This window comes from Pipistrellus hanaki (assembly GCF_964339955.1).
Source record: "Pipistrellus hanaki genome assembly, chromosome: 19".
NCBI classification, from domain to species: domain Eukaryota; kingdom Metazoa; phylum Chordata; class Mammalia; order Chiroptera; family Vespertilionidae; genus Pipistrellus; species Pipistrellus hanaki.
Window position 1 is genome coordinate 17503436 of NC_140521.1, and position 22027 is coordinate 17525462.

The following is a 22027-nucleotide window of genomic DNA, read 5'->3' on the forward strand; positions in this document are numbered from 1 at the left end:
ATAAATAAATAAATAAATAAAAGACATCTTTCCAAAAATGGAGACTTTTTTAAAATGCCGTGAGACGCGGGACAAATTGTTAAAAATCCGGACTGTCCCGCCAAAAGCGGGACGTCTGGTCACCTTACCCTAAACTCAAATATGTCCCTGGGATATCCTATATAATAAAAGCCTAATAGGCAAATCAGCCGAATGGCAGAACGACCGGTCGGTGGGGGATGGGGCCTGTGAGCGGGCGGCACCAGGCCAGCCAAGGTGGGTGCCAGCGGACAGAGGGAGGAGATGGCAATGGGGGGGCGGATGGCAACCTGCTTGCTTGGCCCACCTCTCGCCCCCCCACAGAGGGGGACCAGACCGTGGCTTAGGCCCACTCCCCACACTGTCAGTGGGACATCCCCCAAGGGCTACTGGACTGCAAGAGGGCGCAGGCGGGCTGAGGGGACCCCCCCCCCCCGCCCCAGTGCACGAATTTTCATGCCCAGGCCACTGGTGTCACTATAAGAAGTAAGGACCACAGTGTTGCTGGGTTGGAGGGCAGAAGGGAGAGGCGGGAGGAAAGCCTGGGGCCAGCTGTCAGGGGGCACTCACAGCGGGGTTCTCGCACCCTCCCTGGCCCTCCCCCCCAGCCGACCCCGCTCCACGAGACCCCCGGCCACCATCTGGACAAATTCATCAAGGACTTCCTCCAGCCCACGAAAACCGTCAGATGCCAGATCAAGGCAGCGGTCGGCATCATCTCCGAGTTCCTGAAAGAAATCTGCTTCCGGCACTCCGCCACCAACGTGCAGAAGCCCATCAAGGTGAGCGCGCCTGTCCCCACGGGGTCACGGCCGGGTGCTGAGCCGCGGCCGGCGCTGTCCCCTGGCAGGGGCATGGGATGAGGGAGGGCAGCAGGTTCTCCGGGTGAGGGTGGGGGTGGTGCTGAGGGACTGCTTACGTCATTAACGAATTTCAAATACTTAAAAAAAAAAAAAAAATATATATATATATATATATATATATATATATATATATATATAATTGATTTTCTACAGAGAGGAAGGGAGAGGGATAGAGAGTTAGAAACATCAATGAGAGAGTAACATCGATCAGCTGCCTCCTGCACACACACCCCATTGGAGATGTGCCCACAACCAAGGCACATGCCCGTGACCGGAATCGAACCCGCAGTCCGCAGGCCGACGCTCTATCCACTGAGCCAAACCGGTTTTGGCTCAAATACTTTTAATACCTCTCCTAAAGCCCCCACCCTCCCCCCCACACACACACACACACCCCAGGGTACAGGAACACACCTGGGGCAGGGAACACAGCCTATTTAGTTAGTCCCTCCTCCGGTTCCTCACTGGCTGAGTCCTATTTGGTCACCTGTTTCCTAATACGCTGCCTACATCCTGCTGTCTCCCATTGGGCCATTTAAAGTATCAGCCTGAGACCTTCCTGGCCTGCTCCGCCGCCCTCTGTGTAGTGCTCTCAGCCCTGAGCACAGCTCTCACACCTCTCCCCATCTCCCACCCCCCATATCCGGTTTGCTCTGGGGAGACTCAGTCACCCCCTGGCCACATGCTGTTTCTTTTCTGTGAAGATGAATCAGGGGCTTGTTTCTTCCATCTCCGCGCGCCCCCCCCCCCCCAACCCTCAGAGAAGCCTGCAGACCAAGCCCCTCCACACAGAATGGGCCTGGCAGCTCCCCTGGGGGCCGTCAAACCAGGGCCCTTGCCGAAACCGGTTTGGCTCAGTGGATAGAGCGTCAGCCTGAGGACTGAAAGGTCCCAGGTTCGATTCCGGTCAAGGGCATGTATGTACCTGGGTTTCGGGCACATCCCCAGTAGGGGGTGTGCAAGAGGCTGCTGATCAATGATTCTCTCTCATCAATGTTTCTAACTCTCTATCCCTCTCCTTTCCTCACTGTAAAAAATAAATAAAATATATATTTTTTTAAAAACAAACAAACCAGGGCCCTGAGCTCAGACTGGTTTTTACGTTTTCACAGAGTTGTTGGGAAAGGAAAGGGGGGTGGGATGGGGAAAAGGCAGGAAGGAGGAAGTGGAGAAACCCCTTATCCAACCTCTGCCAAACCCGGTATCTCAATGATGAAGATTCGCCCAACGGATGCCCGGATTGCAGGAGGAAGCAATGAACCGGGGAACCGAAGAGGAACGTCATCCCAGGGACTGCATCCGGTGGATTTCTCTCAGGTCACAGGAATGGAAAGCCAAGTACGCTTTAGGTTAGGACAGCGGTCGGCAAACTGCGGCTCGCGAGACGCATGCGGCTCTTTGGCCCCCTGCGTGTGCTCTTCCACAAAATACCACGCACCCTAATTAAGTGAACAACAAGGTACCTATCTATCTAGTTTAAGTTTTAAAAAAATGATGTGGCTCTCAAAAGGAATTCCAGTCGTTGTCCTGTTGATAGTTGGCTCCGCTGACTAATGAGTTTGCCGACCGCTGGGTTAGGAGACGTGGTGGGGGCGTTGACTTGAGACGTGGGTGGTTTATAACCAACCCGGGAGTGTACACAAGCACCTCAAAGGGTATGAGAATTGCTGCTTTCGAACCCCATTGTTCTAAAGGGTGTGAAAAAGCAAAGAGTCTGCCAGGGACTCAGCCCTCACTGGACCCCAGCTCGGACGCTCATTCCTCAGCCTCATGGGTACCGGGTACCGTGTTTCCCCGAAAATAAGACATCCTCCGAAAATAAGACCTGCTTACAGGTTTCCTTCTGAGTGAAATATAAGGCATTCCCCCCCCAAAATAAGGCCCCCCCTAGGCTAAACATGAAAGATTTGGTCCACTGATTCTGAAAGAAATGGAGTCACAAGAAATTCACCAGGAAATTCAGGAATTGGATTGTGATGATGATGTTCCAGAAGAGGATGACATGATCGTCATTGAATAAACGAGTACATTCTTGATCCTGTAGGATTCACAGTTTGTCTGGTTTGTGTTGACAACTACCGTACTACCGTACCGTAGACAGGTAATACATTTCCTTGATTTTCATTTAACAATAAATGTGTACCGTATTCTTCTTCATGGAAAAATAAAAGACATCCCCTGAAAATAAGACCTAGCACATCTTTGGGAGCAAAAATTAATATAAAAGACACTGTCTTATTTTCAGGGAAACAGGGTAGGAGCCCAGGGGATGGTGGTGAGGGGCTCTCACTGGGTCTCCACCTGCCTGTCCTGCCAGGCAGGGGCAGCCGGCAAAGGCACCGCCCTGAAGACAGGCTCCGACGCCGACCTCGTGGTGTTCGTGGACTCGCTGACCAGCTTCCCGTCCCAAAGAGCCGAGCGCTACGCGGTCATCAAGGAGATCAAGCAGCAGCTGGAGGCCCAGCAGCAGCTGGCGGCCGAGCCGGACCTGGAAGTGACCTTCGAGATCTCCAAGTGGGAGGCCCCCCGGGTGCTGAGCTTCTCCCTGAAGTCCAGGCGCCTCCCCGGGCCCGTGGACATGGACGTGCTGCCGGCATTCAACGCGCTGGGTGAGGCCCCACGCCTGCCTTCGCTCCTGGAGGGGGAAGGATCTGGAGCGCTGGTGGGAGGGGGCGGAGAGAAAGCCACAGGACTCGGGGACGGGTCACGGGGCCAGGGCCCCCACAGGTGGCATGAGTAATGGCAGCAACATAACAGGGTGTTAAAAGAACCCAAGGACCCCTGGCCGGCATGGCTCAATGGTTAGAGCATCGATCCGAGTACCAAAGAGTCTTAGGTTGGATTCTCAGTCAAGGGCACATATCTGGGTTGTGCTCCGGGTCGGGGCACGTGCGGGAGGCAACCAGTCGGTGTGGCTCTTTCACATCAATGATTTCTCTCTCTCTGCCTCTCCCCCTCCCTTCCACTCCTCTCTAAAAACCAATGGGAAAGTGTCTTGGGGAAAGGGTTAACCAAAAATAATAATAATATTAATAATACCACTAGTAAAGATACAGAGCACATCATCTGTAGTGTCATTACTCGAGAGATGCTCCCAGTATCTTACAGGGACACTGATAGAATTCAAGCCGGGATCCCAGGATCGAATACAGTTGTCAAACCGTTACTTCCTGTCCCCGTAGAGTGAGGCATCCTAACCTTCTCTCTCCCCCATGCAGAGAAGCTGGGGCCTCTCTGGAGGGTCTACGCCCAGCTCATCGCTCAGTACCAAGAGCACCCCGACACCCCGGGGGGCGAGTTTTCGGCCTGCTTCACCGAGCTGCAGCGAGACTTCGTCAGCTCCCGGCCCACCAAGCTGAAGGACCTGCTGCGCCTGGTGAAGCACTGGTACAAGCAGGTGTGCCCGGGCGGGGAAGCCAACATGTACCCAGGCCCTGCACGCACACGCTCTGCCAGGCCGGCCCGGCCACCTTCCCCCGGGGACCTTTGTGGAGGAATCCTCCTCCGGGACCCCATGGAGTCGGGCTGGGCGTAGAGCGTCTCCTGCCGTCAAAGCTGCTGTCTGGGGTTTCCTTGGCCCTTGCTCTACCACCCAAAGCGTTCTGCAGGGCGCCCGTGACCCTGCCTGCAGGGCAGGTGCCAGGGGCTTGCATGCCTCCGAGGTGCCAGCCCAGCTTTCCTGCTGCTCCGAGCCCCTAACGGACAGATACTGGCGCCATCTCCTGGAGGCAGGTGGGAGCTACAGGTGGTCCAGGGGCTGCATGTCCTATTGGTTAGCCCGCCTTCACTTTTTTATATCATTTTTTTTTTCTTGATTTCAGAGAGGGAGGGAGAGGGGGAGAGAGAGAGAAACATCAATGATGAGAGAGAATCATTGATTGGCTGCCTCCTGCACGCCCCTTATTTGGGGATCGAGCCCGAAACCCAGGCATGTGCCCTTGACAGGAATCGAACCTGGGACCCTTCAGTCCACAGGCCACACGGGCCAGGGCCCACCTTCACTTTCATCACGTCTTGCAGACAGGGTCGTTTCTGAGTATTTTTCGACAGCAGGCGCCAGGCATGATATCCATTCTTGCTAAACTGTCTCCTTCCTGTGTCCGGCTCCCCGAACCCTGAGCTGAAGCCTGAGCTCTGTGCCCCCAGCCCAGACATTAGAGAGATCCTGCCACACCCCCCAGCCGCAGGGTGCTCTGAGGGTGAGGCTACAGGCTGACCTGGAGCAAGCCCCTCACTTCCTGAAGCTTCGTGGATTCATCTAAACCAGTGTTTCCCAAACTTCTCTCATGATGAGAATCACCTGGTGGAGTTGTTAAAACACAGATTCCTGAATCCCAACTAAGAAGTGCTAAACTAGAATTTTTGAGAACATATAGGTAAAATTGCATACCTAACTTAGTGCTCTGTATATAACATCTGTCTTAGAGCACTAGTTAAGTATACAGTTTTACCTATATGTTCCCAAAAATTCTAGTTTAGCACTTCTTAGTTGGGATTCAGGAATCTGTGTTTTAACAACTCCACCAGGTGATTCTCATCATGAGAGAAGTTTGGGAAATACTGATCAAAACCAACAATCACCACACCTGCTCACACCTGCCCAGGCCACTCCCACCACACAGCCCGCTCACACCTGCCCAGGCCACTCCCACCACACAGCCTGCTCACACCTCCCCAGGCCACTCCCACCCACACAGCCTGCTCACACCTCCCCAGGCCACTCCCACCACACAGCCCGCTCACACCTGCCCAGGCCACTCCCACCCACACAGCCCGCTCACACCTGCCCAGGCCGCTCCCACCCACACAGCCCGCTCACACCTGCCCAGGCCGCTCCCACCCACACAGCCCGCTCACACCTGCCCAGGCCACTCCCACCCACACAGCCCGCTCACACCTGCCCAGGCCGCTCCCACCCACACAGCCTGCTCACACCTGCCCAGGCCACTCCCACCCACACAGCCCGCTCACACCTGCCCAGGCCACTCCCACCACACAGCCTGCTCACACCTGCCTAGGCCACTCCCACCACACAGCCTGCTCACACCTGCCTAGGCCACTCCCACCACACAGCCCGCTCACACCTGCCCAGGCCACTCCCACCACACAGCCCGCTCACACCTGCCTAGGCCACTCCCACCACACAGCCCGCTCACACCTGCCCAGGCCACTCCCACCCACACAGCCCGCTCACACCTGCCCAGGCCACTCCCACCACACAGCCTGCTCACACCTGCCTAGGCCACTCCCACCACACAGCCTGCTCACACCTGCCTAGGCCACTCCCACCACACAGCCCGCTCACACCTGCCCAGGCCACTCCCACCACACAGCCCGCTCACACCTGCCCAGGCCACTCCCACCACACAGCCCGCTCACACCTCCCCAGGCCACTCCTGGACTCGCTGGCCTGCCATGGCTCTTTAATGTACAGTGCGCCTCCCTGCCTGGGCCAGTATCATCCGACGATCTCCCTCTCCCTCCAGTGTGAAAGGAGACTGAAGAAAAAGGGGTCGCTGCCCCCCAAGTACGCCTTGGAGCTGCTCACCATCTACGCCTGGGAGCAGGGCAGTGGGGCCACGAGTTTTGACACCGCTCAAGGCTTCCGGACGGTCCTGGAGCTGGTCACCCGGTACCAGCAGCTCTGTGTCTTCTGGACTGTCAACTACGACTTCGAGAACGAGACTGTGAGGAACTTCCTGCTGAGCCAGCTCCAGAAACCCAGGTGCGCCGAGCCCTCCCCTCGCCTTTTCTTAGCCTGATTCCCTCCCACCCTACCTCCGAGAACGGGGTTCTCCCCATAAGAGAGAGAGAAGCCCCAGGGAGGCGGGAGGAAATGTCACCCAGAATGGACAGGAGGAGGCCCCAGGCCCCAGGCCCAGGGCCCCAGGCTCCAGGCCCCTGCGTAGCATCCATCTTTCTCAGCCACAAGGAAAAAGGACTGGTTAGCAGGCCTACGAGGCAGAGCAAGTGTGTTCCTGAGAACTAAGGGTGTGGTTCACAGGCTGACGGATCCTACAGGCTTCTTACCGTCAGCTTTCACCCGCCCTTTCAGGGCCGAATCCCACAAAACCTTGATCCTTCAGGGATAAGAAGGCATCTCAGTTCATCTCACCAGCCAGGGACAAAAACAGCGGAAGCAAAAGAACAGGAAATGGGAGAAAAGCAAGGAGTGTGGGGAGAGTCTAGGGAAGAAGAAAGAGAACAGGATGCCCTGGGCTGCCTACCATGGGGGTGGCCGCTTAGCAACATTCCATTGGGTTATGGTTACTCATCGTCGTTCGGTTGGCCTGGCGTTTGTACGATGCCTTCACGTGTATAATAATCAGTAGCTTTCAAGACGTTTTCGACAATTATCGTTTAATTCCTGAAAATTACTTTGCACAGTCTAAGTACCCTTGAATTCTTTTTTTTTTTAATATATTTTATTGATTTTTTTACAGAGAGGAAGAGAGGGGGATAGAGAGAAACATGGATGAGAGAGAATCATCAATCAGCTGCCTCCTGCACACCCCCTACTGGGGATGTACCCACAACCCAGGTACATGCCCTTGACCAGAATCGAAACTGGGACCTTTCAGTCCGAAGGCTGACGCTCTATCCACTGAGCGTTTCATCTATTTTATTTTATTTTTTTTTAAATATATTTTATTGATTTTTTACAGAGAGGAAGGGAGAGGGGTAGAGAGCTAGAAACATCGATTAGTCACCTCCTGCACACCTCCCACAAGGGGATGTGCCCGAAACCAAGGTACATGCCCCTGACCAGAATCGAACCTGGGACCGGTTTCAGCAGTATACTTGAATTCTTGACATCCAAGTAGTAAGGACACGTTGTTTTATTGCTGAGAGGAGACATCTCTGGAGGTCACCTGGCTCCCAACCCTGAGACCGCTGACTCTAAGGAGCATGCCCCTCACGCGTCTCACCCCTCGTCCAGGCCTGTGATCTTGGACCCGGCCGATCCCACAGGCGACGTGGGCGGAGGGAACCGCTGGTGCTGGCATCGCCTGGCCAACGAAGCGGCTGAATGGCTGTCCTCCTCTCTCTGCTTCAAGGATGGGACCGGAGATCCCGTCCCTTCGTGGGAAGTGCCGGTAAGCATAACCTTGAGGCCATGGCGTCTGGGGGTTGCTCTGTGACAGGCTTAAGTTGACCAGACATCCCGCTTTTGGCAGGACAGTCCCGATTTTTAACAATTGGTCCCTCGTCCCAAGGCGTTTCAAAAAAGTCCCGATTGCCGAAACCGGTTTGGCTCGAATTTTTTTTTTAATATATTTTATTGATTTTTTTACAGAGAGGAAGAAAGAGGGATAGAGAATTAGAAACATCGATGAGAGAGAGACATCGACCAGCTGCCTCTTGCACCACCCCCCATGGGGGATGTGCCCGCAACCAAGGCACATGCCTTTGACCGGAATCGAACCCGGGACCCTTCAGTCCGCAGGCCGAAGCTCTATCCACTGAGCCACACCGGCCTCGGCAGCCAGGTGATTCTTTATCGCAGGGGCCGTCCTGTGTGCTGTAGGGTGCCGAGCAGCAACCATCTCCACCCACTTGATGGCACCCAGTTGTGACCGTTAAAAATGTCTCAAGACATTGCCTCATGTCCTGTGGAGGCAACATCGCCTGCTCTGAACCCCACCCCCCCACACACTCCATTCCAATCCAGGGCCAGCTTTAGTTAGCTAGATCTGTGCTATCAACAAGCACCCCACAATTATCCCTGATAACGTTTTACCCTCTCAGAGACACTTCCTTCTCCTCCCTGCCCCCCCTCCCCCCCGCCCCATCCTTTTAACCAAGGGGTGTTTAATGCTTAGGAAGTCTTGTTCACACATTATCTATTTCTTTCTTCCCAGACCGTGCAGACCCCAGGAAGTTGTGGGGCTGGTGTCGGTCCTGTTGTCCATGAGATGTTCTCATGCAGAAGCCGTGGAATCCCAGACTGGAAATGCTAGGAGAAGCTTCTGGAGGTCACCTGACAATGGCTCCTGAAGAACCAGTTCACTGTGTACACGCATATCCCAGGTCCCTTCTCCCCCACTCCCCCCTCTCCCCTCTCCCCTCCCCCTCCTTCCCTGGTTTTTCTCAGATGCCTCTTCCCATCAAGACTGCCACGTCCTTCTCAGAAAGTCTTGTAAATGCTCGCCCTGCTGGGCTCTAACTCTGGCCTGATTTATTAAAAACATTTGCTCTCATCCGTATTTTTCCCATTCGCTCTTTCCTTTTCTTTCGAGTTTTATTAGAGGATTCTCTCCCTGAGAATGAAGCCCCTGGCCTGCCCCTTGGTTCCCATAAGCCAGAGATCCTGCTTTCGTAACCTCCCACCTCCCTCTGGACACAGACCCACCTGTGCCTGCTGGTCGGAGGCCTCCTGAGCCAGGAGCAAACCAGCCTCTCTGAAGACCATCCAGCTCTCCTGAGCCTTGGATGGCAACTGTGGAACCATATTCACCTCCCGCTTCCTCCCTCTGAGCTTACCTTTAGTCCCCACCCAGGAGTGGCCAAATCTGAAGGCTTCATCCTCTGGCTTTTCCTCCAAAGATACGTGAAGGTCCAAGTGTTTTAGCCTCCTAGGTATCCTCTGAAAGTCTTATTACTCTCACACATGCCAACTGTCATGCAGTAAAAAAAAAAAAAAAAAAAAAAAAAAAAATGCCTGGCCCTGGCCGGGTTGCTCAATGGTTAGAGCATAGGCCCACAGACCGACGGGGCCATGGGTTCGGTTCCCAGTCAAGGGCATGCACCCCCATGGCAGGTTCCCCCCCACCCCAGGGCACGTGTGGGAGGCAACCAATCGATGTGTTTCTCTCACTTCAATATTTCTCTTCCCCCACCCCCCACCCCCCCCCCCCCCCCCGCCCTCCCTCTCTTTCTAGACATCAGTGGGAAGAGTATCCTGGGGTGAGGATTAAAAACAAACAAACAAACAAAAAATATGTCTGGTCTTTATCCCCAGTTCCTAGCACAGAGTTTCAAAAACCCTTGCCATTTCCTAGAGGATTGTCTTCTATTCATAATGAGCGCCTGCCAGCCAGCCACTTTATGCTAATGAGTTTATGCTAATGAGGCCTGGGCTCTTACATTTCAAGGGAGGGGCTGGCCGCGCGGGAAAGATCAAGCCAGAAATGCCAACCTCGTGATTAGAGGATTGAACTCCCCAGAGGAGAGAGGGTTGGAGATGGAGCTCAAGCATGTGGCCAGGGATTTCATCAATCCTGCCTCTCTAATGATTGATTAAATCGTTCACCAATTAATGATTATTAATGATTATTAAACCCCAATAAACACGCTGGACGGCCAGCGTGGGGAGCTTCCTGGCCGGTGAACGTGTCGATGTGTTGAGAAGATGGCACACTCCACGGGGGCAGACGCTCTTTGCCAGAGACCCTCCCAGACCTCACCCCTGCGGGCCTCTTCCCTGGCTGTTCCTCTGTGCCCTCGGCCACAGGAGGGTGCCTGCAGGCAGAAGGCTCTCCTGAGTTCCGTGCGCGTCGTTCTGGTGAATTACTGACCTTGAAGGTGGAGTCACGTTAGGCAGACGTACAGGTGGTCTGGGGACCCCACGGGCGGCTGGCACCTGATGCGGTGAAGTGTGGACGGTCTTGCCGGGACCTTGGCCCTTGAACGGTGGGTTCTGCACTAACTCTGGGGGGGGGGGGGTCAGGATTGAACTGAATTGTGGGCCACCCTGTTAGTGCCCGAGAGTAGGTTTTAGAACGCACCACTGTGGTTTGGCTCAGTGGATAGAGCATCGGCCTGCGGACTGGAAAGTCCCGGGTTCAATTCCGGTCAAGGGCACATACATTGGGTGTGGGCACATCCCCAGTTGGGGGGGGGGGGATGTGAAGGAGGCAGCTGATCAATGTTTCTCTCATCGATGTTTCTGGCTTTCTATCCCTCTCTCTTCCTCTCTGTAAAAATCAATAAAATATATTTTTTTTTTAAAAAAGAAAGAAAAAAAAAAAAAGCCAAAACCGGTTTGGCTCAATGGATAGAGCGTCGGCTTGGGGACTGAAGGGACCTGGGTTCGATTCCGGTCAAGGTCATGTACAATACCTTGGTTGTGGGCATATCCCCAGTAGGGGGTGTGCAAGAGGCAGCTGATCGATGATTCTCTCTCATCGATGTTTCTAACTCTCAAACTCTCTCCCTTTCTCTCTGTACAAAATCAATAAAATATAAAATAACCTTTAAAAAAAAAAGGAAAAAAGAAAAGCAAAGGAAAGAATGTACCCCTGTGCCCATCTAGAGAAAGACAAAGAGAGCAGCTATGACTTGCGGTTAAAGAAGGAAAGAAGGACCACCTTATGTGGACCTCTACTCAGTCCGCAACTAGGTAAGGTACCATTCCCTTCGAGACGCGCACACTTGCCCCAGACACATAAAGGAGGAACTCTCAGACCCTGCCCCTCCTCAAAGGGCGAGGGTGACCCAGAGGGACTAGCACACACCCCGTTACCCTTGAACGAAGACGAAGGGCCACTTTCAGTCACACAGTAAGTGACCTCCCCAGGACCTCAGAGTCAGGAGGGACCCTTCTCTTTCCTGCCGTGTCTTCTCAGCAGTCAGTAGACATCGAAGTTTCAGGCCCTCGTCCACTCCCGGTTACCCTGGCCATGAGGGCCCCACTACGTCAGGGAAAGTCAGAGAGGATCAGAAGCAGGGCCACACGTGGCGAGCGGCCAATGGCCCGGGCGGGGTCTGGGAAGAGTTTGATGGGGAGACCATGAACGAGACCAGGCGTGGGGAGAATGTGTGAGTGAAGGGACTTTCTGGAGCCTGTATGCTGGGAGCCACAGCTGCTCTGCGGTGAGGCTCCTCTGGCTGACCGCGTCACATCTGAGCAGGCAACCACGTTGTCACTCTTCAGCGCAATTTCTTCTTTCTTTTAAAATACATTTTTATTGATTTCAGAGAGGAAGGGAGAGGGAGAGAGAGGAACATCCGTGATGAGAGAGAATCATGGATCGGCTGCCTCCTGCACGCCCCGCGGCTGGGGATCGAGCCTGCAGCCCCGGCATGTGCCCTGACCGGGGATCAAACCGAGACCTCCTGGTTCCTAGGCCGATGCTCCATCACTGAGCCAGGCCGGCGGGCTCTGCAGCTCCATGTCTTGGCACCGGTGCTGGGAGGAGCCTCGGAGCCGGGGACTGAAGAAAGCTCTCCCTGTGTGAGCGGGCCCCGCGGAGTGGGGGACCCGGTGGGAGGACGGCAGCAGAAGCAGGATGTGAGGATCCGAGTGGCCCGGCCCCACCGAGAGGCCGAGGCCACTCAGTGTATATTTACTGTATGGGAAAGCGATGACACAGTAGAAGCCACCATTTTGCAACGTCCGATGAAACCAATGGTTTGGGCAGAGGCGACCGATGGAGGAGACCATTTGATGACCTGCAGCCGGGGGCAGACCGTCACGGTATCATCATAGCATCCCCAAAAGGACAGCCAGGCACGGAGGTCCTGCTGGTGTGAGGCACACAGCACTGTTCATCAAGTATTTTCGCCCAGGAGGAGTCTGGGAAGAGTTTGATGGGAAGTCCCCCAACCCTACAAAGATGTCCACACGCTGACCCCTGAGCCTGCGGCTATGTTCCCTGATCTACGAGGGGGCGTGTCCTGGGTTACTCAGGTGAGCCCAATCCGTCTCCCAGCCCTACGCAGAGCTCCCGCCCCACCTGACGTTGGAGGCCCCGTGGAGGAAGGGGCAGAGCTGTGAACTGGGAGGGCAGGCAGAGAGGGACCCCCGCGGGCAGCCAGCCAGGTCACGGGGACCCCAGGCCTGCGGTCACTGGAAACGGGCTCCAACCACCGGGCGAACCCGGAACCCGGGCAAACCTGGAGCTTCCAGTCGGGGACCCAGAGCAGAGAAACCGGACAGGCCTGCAGGCTTCCACCTGCGGGCTGTGAGGTAATGAGCTCACCTTGATTTGAGTCCCTGGATGGATGTGCAGCCATTTGGGGAGTTACCAGCCTCTAGGGGCGGGCTGCAGTGAGCGCTGCGGGGCTGGGGGCTGGGGGCAGGGGGCTGGGGCTGGGGCTGGGGCTGGGGGCAGGGGGCTGGGGGCTGGGGGCAGGGGGCTGGGGGCTGGGGTCTGGGGCTGGGGGCAGGGGGCTGGGAGCTGGGGGCTGGGGGCAGGGGGCTGGGGGCTGGGGGCTGGGGGTAGGGGGCTGGAGGCTGAGGGTAGGGGGCTGGTGGCTGGGGGCTGGGGCTGGGGGCAGGGGACTGGGGGCTGGGCGCTGGGGACTGGGGGCAGGGGGCTGGGCCCTGGGGGCTGGGGGCAGGGGGCGGGGGACTGGGGGCTGGGGCTGGGCCCGGTGGGGAATCAGCAGTGCCCATGGCAGGCAAGTCACGTGTGAGAGGGGGGAGTCTGCCCTCCATTCTCCTGACACCAGACTTGGGAGAGGGGTCCCCACACTGGCCAACCCCCCAACACCGGTTGGGCGCCCTACAGTTCAATCGGCCTCGGACACAGTCCGCCTGGAGTCAGGGTCCGAGGCCGCAGGTTGAGGACTGAGTCCCGCAGACGCCCTCCCCTCGCCGCCCCTGCAGACACAGACGGGAGTCCTGGCCTCCGGGGTCCCTGACCGGCGTGTTACAAACCGGAGTCCCCAGCCCCTCCTCAGCTCCAGTCCTTTTCGGGAACAGCTCCCAGCCCTCCGAGAAGCAGCTTGCTTGCTGGACCACCGGTTTCTTAGAAAAGCTGTGACGCAAGTGCAGGCTAGCCTCCTAGCTTGCAGGGAGGGAGACCTTCCCCCAAGTCTGGCCTGCACGTGTTGCTGGGGGTGGGGGTGGGGGTCGAGGTGGGGGTGGGAGGCGGGGGAGGGAGAGGAGAGGGGGTTCTTGCTCCCCTAGATTTCCCCCTTGCTGCCCCATTCCCACTGTTAAAGGAAAATACTGGATTTCTAACAATCTCATGTAAACCCACTTGGGTGGGGAAATTCGCACTCAGAGTCAGCATCCCAGCTCCCCCACCCCCACGCCCCAGGGTGCGGCTCCAGGGTGCCATCCACACAGAATTCTGTCCCCCTCTCCTCCCTACACCCTCCTCCTCCGTTTTCAGTCCTTCTCCTGCATCTCCCTCCCTGTGGGACCTGTGGGCTACTCCTGCAGCTGCCCTTAGCAGCCCAGCTTTGACCGCCACCATGCGACATCAGAATGAAATTCTCCTGAGCAGGAAGCAGGCCCATCTTTGGGAACAAGGAGGCCTGCCACCAGAAGCCCCAGTACCATGGTCTGGAGTGGGGGTTCATTTGAAATCGTGACCCCTGCAGTGAGGCCTCATTATCAATCTGCTAGTTCCACATAGAGCCCACGTGCTCACTAGGAGCAGGGGAGGACAAGCCAGCCCATGGCCCTTACACAGCTTCGTTGATAAATTATATATATATATATATATATATATATATATATATATATATATATATAATTGATTTTTTTTTTATAGAGAGGAAGGGAGAGAGATAGAGAGCTAGAAACATCAATGAGAGAGAAACATTGACCAGCTGCCTCCTGCACACCCCCCACTGGGGATGTGCCCGCAACCAAGGTGCATGCCCTTGACCGGAATCAAACCTGGGACCTTTCAGTCCGCAGGCCGACGCTCTATCCACTGAGCCAAACCAGTTTCGGCTTGATAAAGATTTTTATTGATTTCTTAGAGAAAGAGGGGATGGGGGAGAGAGAAAGGCCTGCTTATTGACACATTCATTGGGTGATTCTTGTATGTGCCCTGACCAGGGATCAACCCACAACCTTGGCGTATTAGACCAGTGTTTCCCAACCTTCTCTCATGATGAGAATCACCTGGTGGAGTTGTTAAAACACAGATTCCTGAATCCCAACTAAGAAGTGCTAAACTAGAATTTTTGGGAACATATAGGTAATATTGTATACTTAACTAGTGCTCTAACACAGATGTTATATACAGAGCACTAAGTTAGGTATGCAATTTTACCTATATGTTCTCAAAAATTCTAGTTTAGCACTTCTTAGTTGGGATTCAGGAATCTGTGTTTTAACAACTCCACCAGGTGATTCTCATCATGAGAGAAGGTTGGGAAACACTGCTCTAAGCAACTGAGCCTCCATGCTGGCCATGGGACTCGGAGGGACGTGAGGGGCAGTGTGCTGGGGTCTCCAGAAACCTCCCGTGTTCCCGACACAGGGGCGGCCTCGGTTGGCCACTGCCTCGAACGTGCTATCAGGTCTGTGGGTGCGACAGGCACTTAGCAAGGATAAGGGACAAGCTTGAGTCCCCAGAGCCACCGTACTCAGTGTGGCAATTCACCAGTACAAGCACGGGTCCTCCGTGCCATGCTTGAGCAGCTGCTAGAAACAGCACCCACCTATGTGCCAGCGTCTGATCCCTGGAGACGGTACCCCCGGCTGAGCCGGGTCCCCAACATCCTTCCCACCCTCACGAACTGTGGAAACCAAGGCCTGTCACTCACCTATTCGTGGAAGCCCATGTTCATCGAAGCACTCTTCCGGGTTGAGAGGTGGAAGCAACCCAGGTGCTCATGGGCAGGTGAGTGGCTGAGCAGAACGTGGTGTCTGCATACAAATGGAATGTTACTCGGCCGTGAAAAGGAAGGGCATTTTGACACATGCTACAACATGGATGAACCTTGAAGACATCATGCTACGGGAAAAAGGCCAGTCACAGAAGGACCAATGCTGTATAATAGGATGTATATGAAGTACCTGGAGTAGTTACAGTCAGAGAGACAGAAAGGGGAATGGTGGTGGCCAGGGGAAGGGAGGAATGGGGAGTTAGGGTTTAGTGGGTACAGAGTTTCCCTTTTGCAAGATGAGAAAGTTCTGGAGATTGGTTGCACAACAATGTGAATGCACTTAACACTACTTAATGCACACTTAGAAATAGTAACGCACCGCGGCCATAGCTCAGAGGTTGAGCATTGACCTATGAACCAGGAGGTCACGGTTCAATTCCAGGTCAGGGCACATGCGGGGTTGCCGGCTCGATCCCCAGTGTGGGACCTGCAGGAGGCAGCGGATCGATGATTCTCTCCCATCATTGATGTTTCTGCCTCTTTCTCACTCTCCCTTCCTCTCTGAAATCAATAGAAATCTATTTTAAAAAGAAAAGAAATCCATACAATGGTAAATTTTATGTTACCACATAAAATTGTTTTTGCCACAATAAAAAGTAAATAAAGACGAATTACCAGGAAATCCTTCCAGCTTTAGAGCAAAATGGCCCCAAAATGACCACCAGGAGGCGCAGTGCACCCATTCCTATATCATTTCAATGGTATATAGTTTCTGGGGGGGGGGGAACACCAAGGTCCCTGAGAAAGTTAGATCTCCTCTCCCCCTCTCTCCCACTTGCCTCCTCACCCCCTCTCCCTCCTTTCCTCTCCATTCCTTCTTCTCTCCCTCTCTCTTCTCTCACCCTGTCTCCAAGCTGTTCCAGATCTGCTCAGCACTCCAGAGACATCCCTGTCCCTCCCCGCTCTGAGCCCCGTTTTCCCTCTGGGTCCCTGCCTTCTGTTAGAGACGCAGGGGTCCTGGATGTTGGGTGCCCACCCGCCCAGCTGCTCCCAGGCCTCCAGATGACCCAGGCGCTGGAGAAGAGGGAGGGGTGACAAGGACTCCTCTGCCCCAGGGGACCCAAGATGAGGGCACCTCACACTGGAAATGGGCCACACACCTCCTATCCCAGGGCCAACGGCGCCAAAGGATTTTCTGGTTCGGCTGCTCCCGGAGCATGTCACAACCTCTGTGGGCGTCAGTTTCCTCATCTGGGAAATCTGTACCAACACCTGGGAGGATTGAAATTGCTTCATAAAGTCCCCCAAGCCCAGCCGGCGCGGCTTAGTAGTCGACCTATGAACCAGGAGGCCTGGGTTCGATTCCTGGTCAGGGCACATGCCTGGGTTGCAGGCTCGATCCCCAGTAGGGGGCATGCAAGAGACAGCCAATCAATGATTCTCTCTCATGGTTGATGTTTCTGTCTCTCTCTCTCCCCCTCTCCCTTCCTCTCTAAAACCAATAAAGATATATTTCAAAAGTAAATCTTAAATATGATGCCTAGAAAGCACTCCGTGAACGGGCTGGTTCCCATCCCACAACCACATCAGGGCTGGCCTGGGTCTCCGCCCACCGCCCAGGGTGGTCCCCGGGTGCAGCGCCTGCTCTCCACTTGGCATCTTCTCCTGAGAAGCCCGCACCAGAGAGAGGACATCACTGCGAGCGTCACTCACGTGCCGCTGAGCTGATGGCAATCGGCCCCGGATCTGATGTGGAGCTCGGACGCCCGGGAACATGGCCGGGTCACCTTCTCTCTCCTCGTCAGTGTGATTCCATCGTACCGATGACGTACTAACATCATGGCTGCGAGGAAGCAAGATGAAAACAGAAGAGAAAACCCTGGGATTCTTTTTCTAGGGATTTAATACATACACTTTTTTTTTTTAACTTCACGATTGAGGGTTTGTCCCATTGGCTTGTAAGTGCCTGACACATGATGGGTACGCGACCCCCGATAACCATCACATACAGAGCCCCAGCCACAGGGTACATGATGGATAAGACCCAGGCCCTGGCCTCCTGGTGTCTTACGCCAGCAGGGGTGAGTGGCTAATGGTGGTACGGTGTGTCCCTTCCAGGCATGGGGAAAGGAGAAGGGAAAATGGGATGAGTTCAGGAAAGGCTTCCCGGAGGCGGTGGCATTGACTCAACCCTGAAATGGCATTCTAGGGTCTGCTGTCTTGGGTTCTTCTTGGCAACTTCCTGCTAAATTTCCATGTGACCCTGGAGTCCCCCATGCCCTTCTCTAACATAAGGTGGTTGAGCGTCACAGCCTCCTTTAAGAAGAACCTCTGGCAAAAACCGGTTTGGCTCAGTGGATAGAGTGTCGGCCTGTGAACTGGAGGGTCCCAGGTTGATTCTGGTCAGGGGCACGTACCTTGGTTGTGGGCACATCCTCAGTGGGGGGTGTGCAGGAGACAGCTGATCGATGTTTCTCTCTCATCAATGTTTCTAACTCTCTATCTCCCTCTTCTTTCCTCTCTGTAAAAATCAATAAAATATATTTTAAAAGAAGAAGAAGAAGAAGAAGAAGAAGAAGAAGAAGAAGAACCTCTGAAAGACAGAGCCCATCTTCCCAGAAAAATGCACAGACATGTCTGTGTGTAAGGGGGGCAGAGGCCTTCACAGACCCCCTGAAAGCCATTGGGGCCGAGCTAACATCCCAGAGCTCAGGGGTCCTGGGGAGCCTTATCCCTGCAGCGCTGGCCCTGCCCCCCGACAGAACCTCTCTCTCTCTCTCTCTCTCTCTCTCTCTCTCTCTCTCTCTCTCTTTCTCTCTCTCTCTTTCTAGACTGCGCAGGCCCACGCAAGCAGAAGCATTGACCCAGTCTGGAAAAGCCCATCAGGCATGGGGCTGCGGACAGAGCAGGGGCCTGGGGAGGGGCGGTCACGCCGGCTGGCTGGCTGGGGAACCGGAGTTCAGGTTCTGGGAAAGCAGACCCCCCACCCCCCACCCCCCACCCCCAGCAGCCTGCCCGTGACCTCAACTAGTTTATCGCCGTCTGCCCTGGGGGAGGAAGGGGAGCGTGGGCCGCCCTGGGCAGGCTCCCACACAGGCCACTGACCCCCATCTGCTGCCCAGACCGGAGTTCCCGGATGCATCCCTCATCTCCCCTAATCCAAACACCCGCCGGCCCGGGGAGGCCCACCCCGCCCAGCCGATGTATGTCCTCAGCTGCATCCAGCGTGCCGGAGGTGGGGGGGAAGGGGGAGGCCATCCCATCCTCACTGGAGCTGCTGCCGTCACCTGACACCTGCCAACACCCTTCCCGCCAGCCAACCCTCACCCCGCATTTATTGAGCACCTAGTGTTTGCAAGCATCTGCGAATGAGATGAGGAGGGCTTGCCCTCGTCTCCTCCCTCCGAAAGTCTCTGCCTCCTGGCCTGGGTCCCCCGCCACACCCCCTGCCGCTACCCCACTCACCTGGAGCGGGTGTGGGCGTCGGGGACGTGAGCTCTGGGCTGGCGAATTGGGTTCTGGGAGGATCTGCTCTGGGTTGGTGTTTGGGCACTGCTCTCAGCTGCTGTGTGACCCCGGGCCTGTTTCTGACCCTCTCTGGGCCTCCGTGTCCCTCTGTGCACACTTCCGATTCCGTGATTCCTCCGTTCTGCTCAGAAACCGGCCCCACCTCACTCCCCGCCCTCAGAATGATTGAAGAGAAGAATGCTTCTCTAGGATGGTATTCAGATCCTTCTTTAGATAATAAGAAGGATCTTATTCATTCAGCCAAGCACTTACTGAGCACCTAGTCTATGCCAGGCCCCGGGCTGGGCAACGGGAATGTCAGGATGACCCGGTTCCAAGCAGGCGACCCACCCACCGGCCCCTCACCCCATGCCGGGCGCCTGCCCCAGGGTGAGGGGACCTCCTGGGTCCCCCGCGAGCCTAACTGGGGTGTAGGGCGCCCCAGGGACTGTGTGTGAGCCTCAGGGCTGCGATCTGTCTCCTCCCCTTCCTCCTCCGCCCCCTCCCCCCCCCCCTCCCCGCCTCTGAGCGCGGCGCGGCCGCCTCCCACCCGCGGGATCCCGGCGGCGGCACCGGCTCCCGCGTCCGTCCCTCCGGCGGCGGCGGAGTCTGTCCGCGCGTGGAAGCCCGGCGCGGGCGGCGTCCGCGGGCAGAGGGCGGAGGCGGCGCCGCGGCTCCTCCCGCTCCGGAGGCGGCGGCGCTGAGCGCGATCGGAGGCCGAGGCGAGGCCGAGGGAGGCGGTGAGCGCTGGGTGCGGGACCCCACCCCTGACTCCTGCTGCCCGCACGCGCTTTGGGGGGGCTGGGCTGGGGCGGGGGGCTCTCACCCCCAGGCGGGGAGCCAGGACGACCCAGCCCCGGCCTCGCCTCTCCCAGGACGCGACCCCCGAGGGGCCTGGGCCGGCCTGCAGCGCCCGCATCCCCGCGCCCGCACCCCCGCGCCCCGCATCCCCGCATCCCCGCGCCCCGCATCTCCGCACCCCGCATCCCCGCACCCCGCATCCGGGCAGGGGGAGGAGCGCACGGGGTGGGGGGGGAAGGGGAGACTGGAGAGGGGGCTTCGCAGGCCAGAGTCCCCGAAAACCCTGCCCCGGCCTTCAGCCCGCCCCTGGGGACCGCGGGCGGGTACCCCTTTCCCCCTCTCGCTGCCCACCCCCACCCGCTCCCCATTGTTCTCTGGCAGCGATCAGCGATCGCTCGCGCTCGGGGGAAGGCAGAGGGGAGAAGGGGTGCCGCTCTTCTTAAAGGGCCCTCTCCTCCTGGTCTCTCTCCCCGAAGGTCGCGAGCACGAGTGGGGTGGGGCGTGCCCGCGCCCCCGCCCCCTGGGCCCTGCGCGCAGCTCCGGAGCCGCAGCGGAAGGTGGCTGTGGACACGCCGTCTCCCCCTCCTCTCCATCCCTGTGGATTCTTCAGCCGCTCAGGCCTTCCAGGACGCGTGGAGCGGGCCCCGGGGACAGGGACACCCCTGCCAGCAAGAGCCGTCGGTGGGGCAGCCCGGAGGAGGCCAGCGGCCCTGCGGGGCCCGGGTGGGGCCGGGGACGCAGCCGGGAGCGCAGAGGGCTGGCGGGCGCCGCGGAGAGCGGCCGGCTGGGCCCCGCCTGCCCTGGGGACAGGCCCTGGGCCAACCGACCGGGAAGGAGGACAGACCAGCCGGGAAGGAGGACAGACCAGCCGGCGAGAGGCTGGACCTGGAGCAGGGGCGGCTGCCTCTCTCCCGTGGCTGAGCCGAGGGATCCAAGGAATTTAGAGCAACAGCGTTTGTCATAAGGACACTTGCTGTCACTGAGACAGGCTGCGGCGGGGACCTGGAGAGACTTCCCACAGGCCTGTGACCGAGGCCCCGGGGCCTCCCGGAGGACAGGCCGTGGGCCCGGAGGCCACCCAGGCCCGGCCGCCTCCCTGGGGAGAGGGGAAGTCCCCGCCTGCTCCCCGGCCCCGGCCCAGGCGCCGGGCGGTCCCCCGGGGGTCCTGGCCCCTGAGGCGGCGGCCATGTCCCGGCCGGGCCAGGGCGTGCTGATGCCGGTGAGCGGGCTGGGCTTCCCGCCGCAGAACGTGGCCCGCGTGGTGGTGTGGGAGTGGCTGAACGAGCACAGCCGCTGGCGGCCCTACTCGGCCACCGTGTGCCACCACATCGAGAACGTGCTCAAGGAGGACGCCCGCGGCTCCGTGGTCCTGGGCCAGGTGGACGCCCAGCTGGTGCCCTACGTCATCGACCTGCAGTCCATGCACCAGTTCCGCCAGGACACAGGTGAGCGGACGGCACCCCACCCACCCCACCCCACCCGCGGGCCAGGCCGAGCCACTAACGCCACCAGCATCCCTCCCTCCCTCACACCACCTCTCCTGGGGAGATGCCGAAACCCCCCAGCATCCCTCAGGAGGGAGCCTGGGGCTTCAGAAAGGCCAGTCTGTTGATCCAACCTCCACCTCCTCGCCACCGCGCCCCCCCCCCGCCCCCGTCTTTCCCCCACCCTTGTCTTCCCCCCAAAAAAGGGACAGCCTGGCCTCGTCCAGGGTAAGCGTTCAGTGCCGATTCAGCCTCTCAGTTGCGGGGCCTTGGGCAAGTTACATCATCCCCTCTCCGGGGGCTCAGTTTCCTCATCTGTAAAATGGGTCCATAGCTCTCACCGCCGCGTGAGGATGGAACGAACCTGGGCTCGCTGAGCACAGAACGTAGGACGCTGGCACTCCGTTATCGCGGCGAAAGGACTCGCCATGCACTTCCTCACTGGGTTCTTCCCCATCGCGGGCGGTTCCGCCTCACGATTGCGTTTAGTATCAGCCGTCCTCCCATTTTACAGAGGAGGCAGCTGAGGCTCGCAGAGGCAGCTAAGGGGTTTGAACTCAGAGCTGGGACTCAGGCCCAGGCCACTGACTCCCTCAGCCGGAGCTCTGAGCGGGTGCCCCGTGTGGCGGGTGTGGGGATGGTAGGATGCTGGTGGCATTGGTGGGAGGGGGCGGGGCCGTAGAGACGGAGGAGGTAGAGTTGGTGGTGGGAGTAGTGACTGTGGTGTTGACGGCTGTGCTGGTGGTTGTCTGGGGGTCGGTGAGATGGGGTGATGATTGATGGAGAGAGTGAGGCTGGTGGCAGTCTTGGCCATGGTGTGAGACGTGACAACAGTTC

At 57.3% G+C, this 22027-nt stretch overlaps 2 protein-coding genes and 1 long non-coding RNA gene across 3 annotated transcripts in view; 2 read left to right on the plus strand and 1 right to left on the minus strand.

Annotated features, from left to right (window-relative positions):
- Window positions 1–9082, plus strand: part of LOC311613995 (2'-5'-oligoadenylate synthase 3-like) — a 43354-nt gene extending 34272 nt beyond the window's left edge. The window contains exons 21-26 of the mRNA XM_084868478.1: window positions 627–800; window positions 3199–3490; window positions 4100–4278; window positions 6368–6606; window positions 7822–7978; window positions 8744–9082. Of these exons, the coding sequence (XP_084724604.1) occupies window positions 627–800; window positions 3199–3490; window positions 4100–4278; window positions 6368–6606; window positions 7822–7978; window positions 8744–8842 (1140 nt within the window). The 3' untranslated portion in view covers window positions 8843–9082. The remainder of the gene's footprint in view (window positions 1–626; window positions 801–3198; window positions 3491–4099; window positions 4279–6367; window positions 6607–7821; window positions 7979–8743) is intronic.
- A 5864-nt stretch (window positions 9083–14946) lies between these two features.
- LOC311613923 lies at window positions 14947–19355 on the minus strand. Its single transcript, XR_014793551.1, has 3 exons — window positions 18864–19355; window positions 17112–17241; window positions 14947–16670 (listed from the first exon to the last, which is right to left on the minus strand). It is a non-coding gene; the product is annotated as an uncharacterized lncRNA (long non-coding RNA).
- Window positions 19356–19490: 135 nt separating this feature from the next.
- Window positions 19491–22027, plus strand: part of DTX1 (deltex E3 ubiquitin ligase 1) — a 34393-nt gene continuing 31856 nt past the window's right edge. The window contains exons 1-2 of the mRNA XM_084868302.1: window positions 19491–19645; window positions 20183–21151. Coding sequence (XP_084724428.1) covers window positions 20893–21151 — 259 coding nt within the window. The 5' untranslated portion in view covers window positions 19491–19645; window positions 20183–20892. The remainder of the gene's footprint in view (window positions 19646–20182; window positions 21152–22027) is intronic.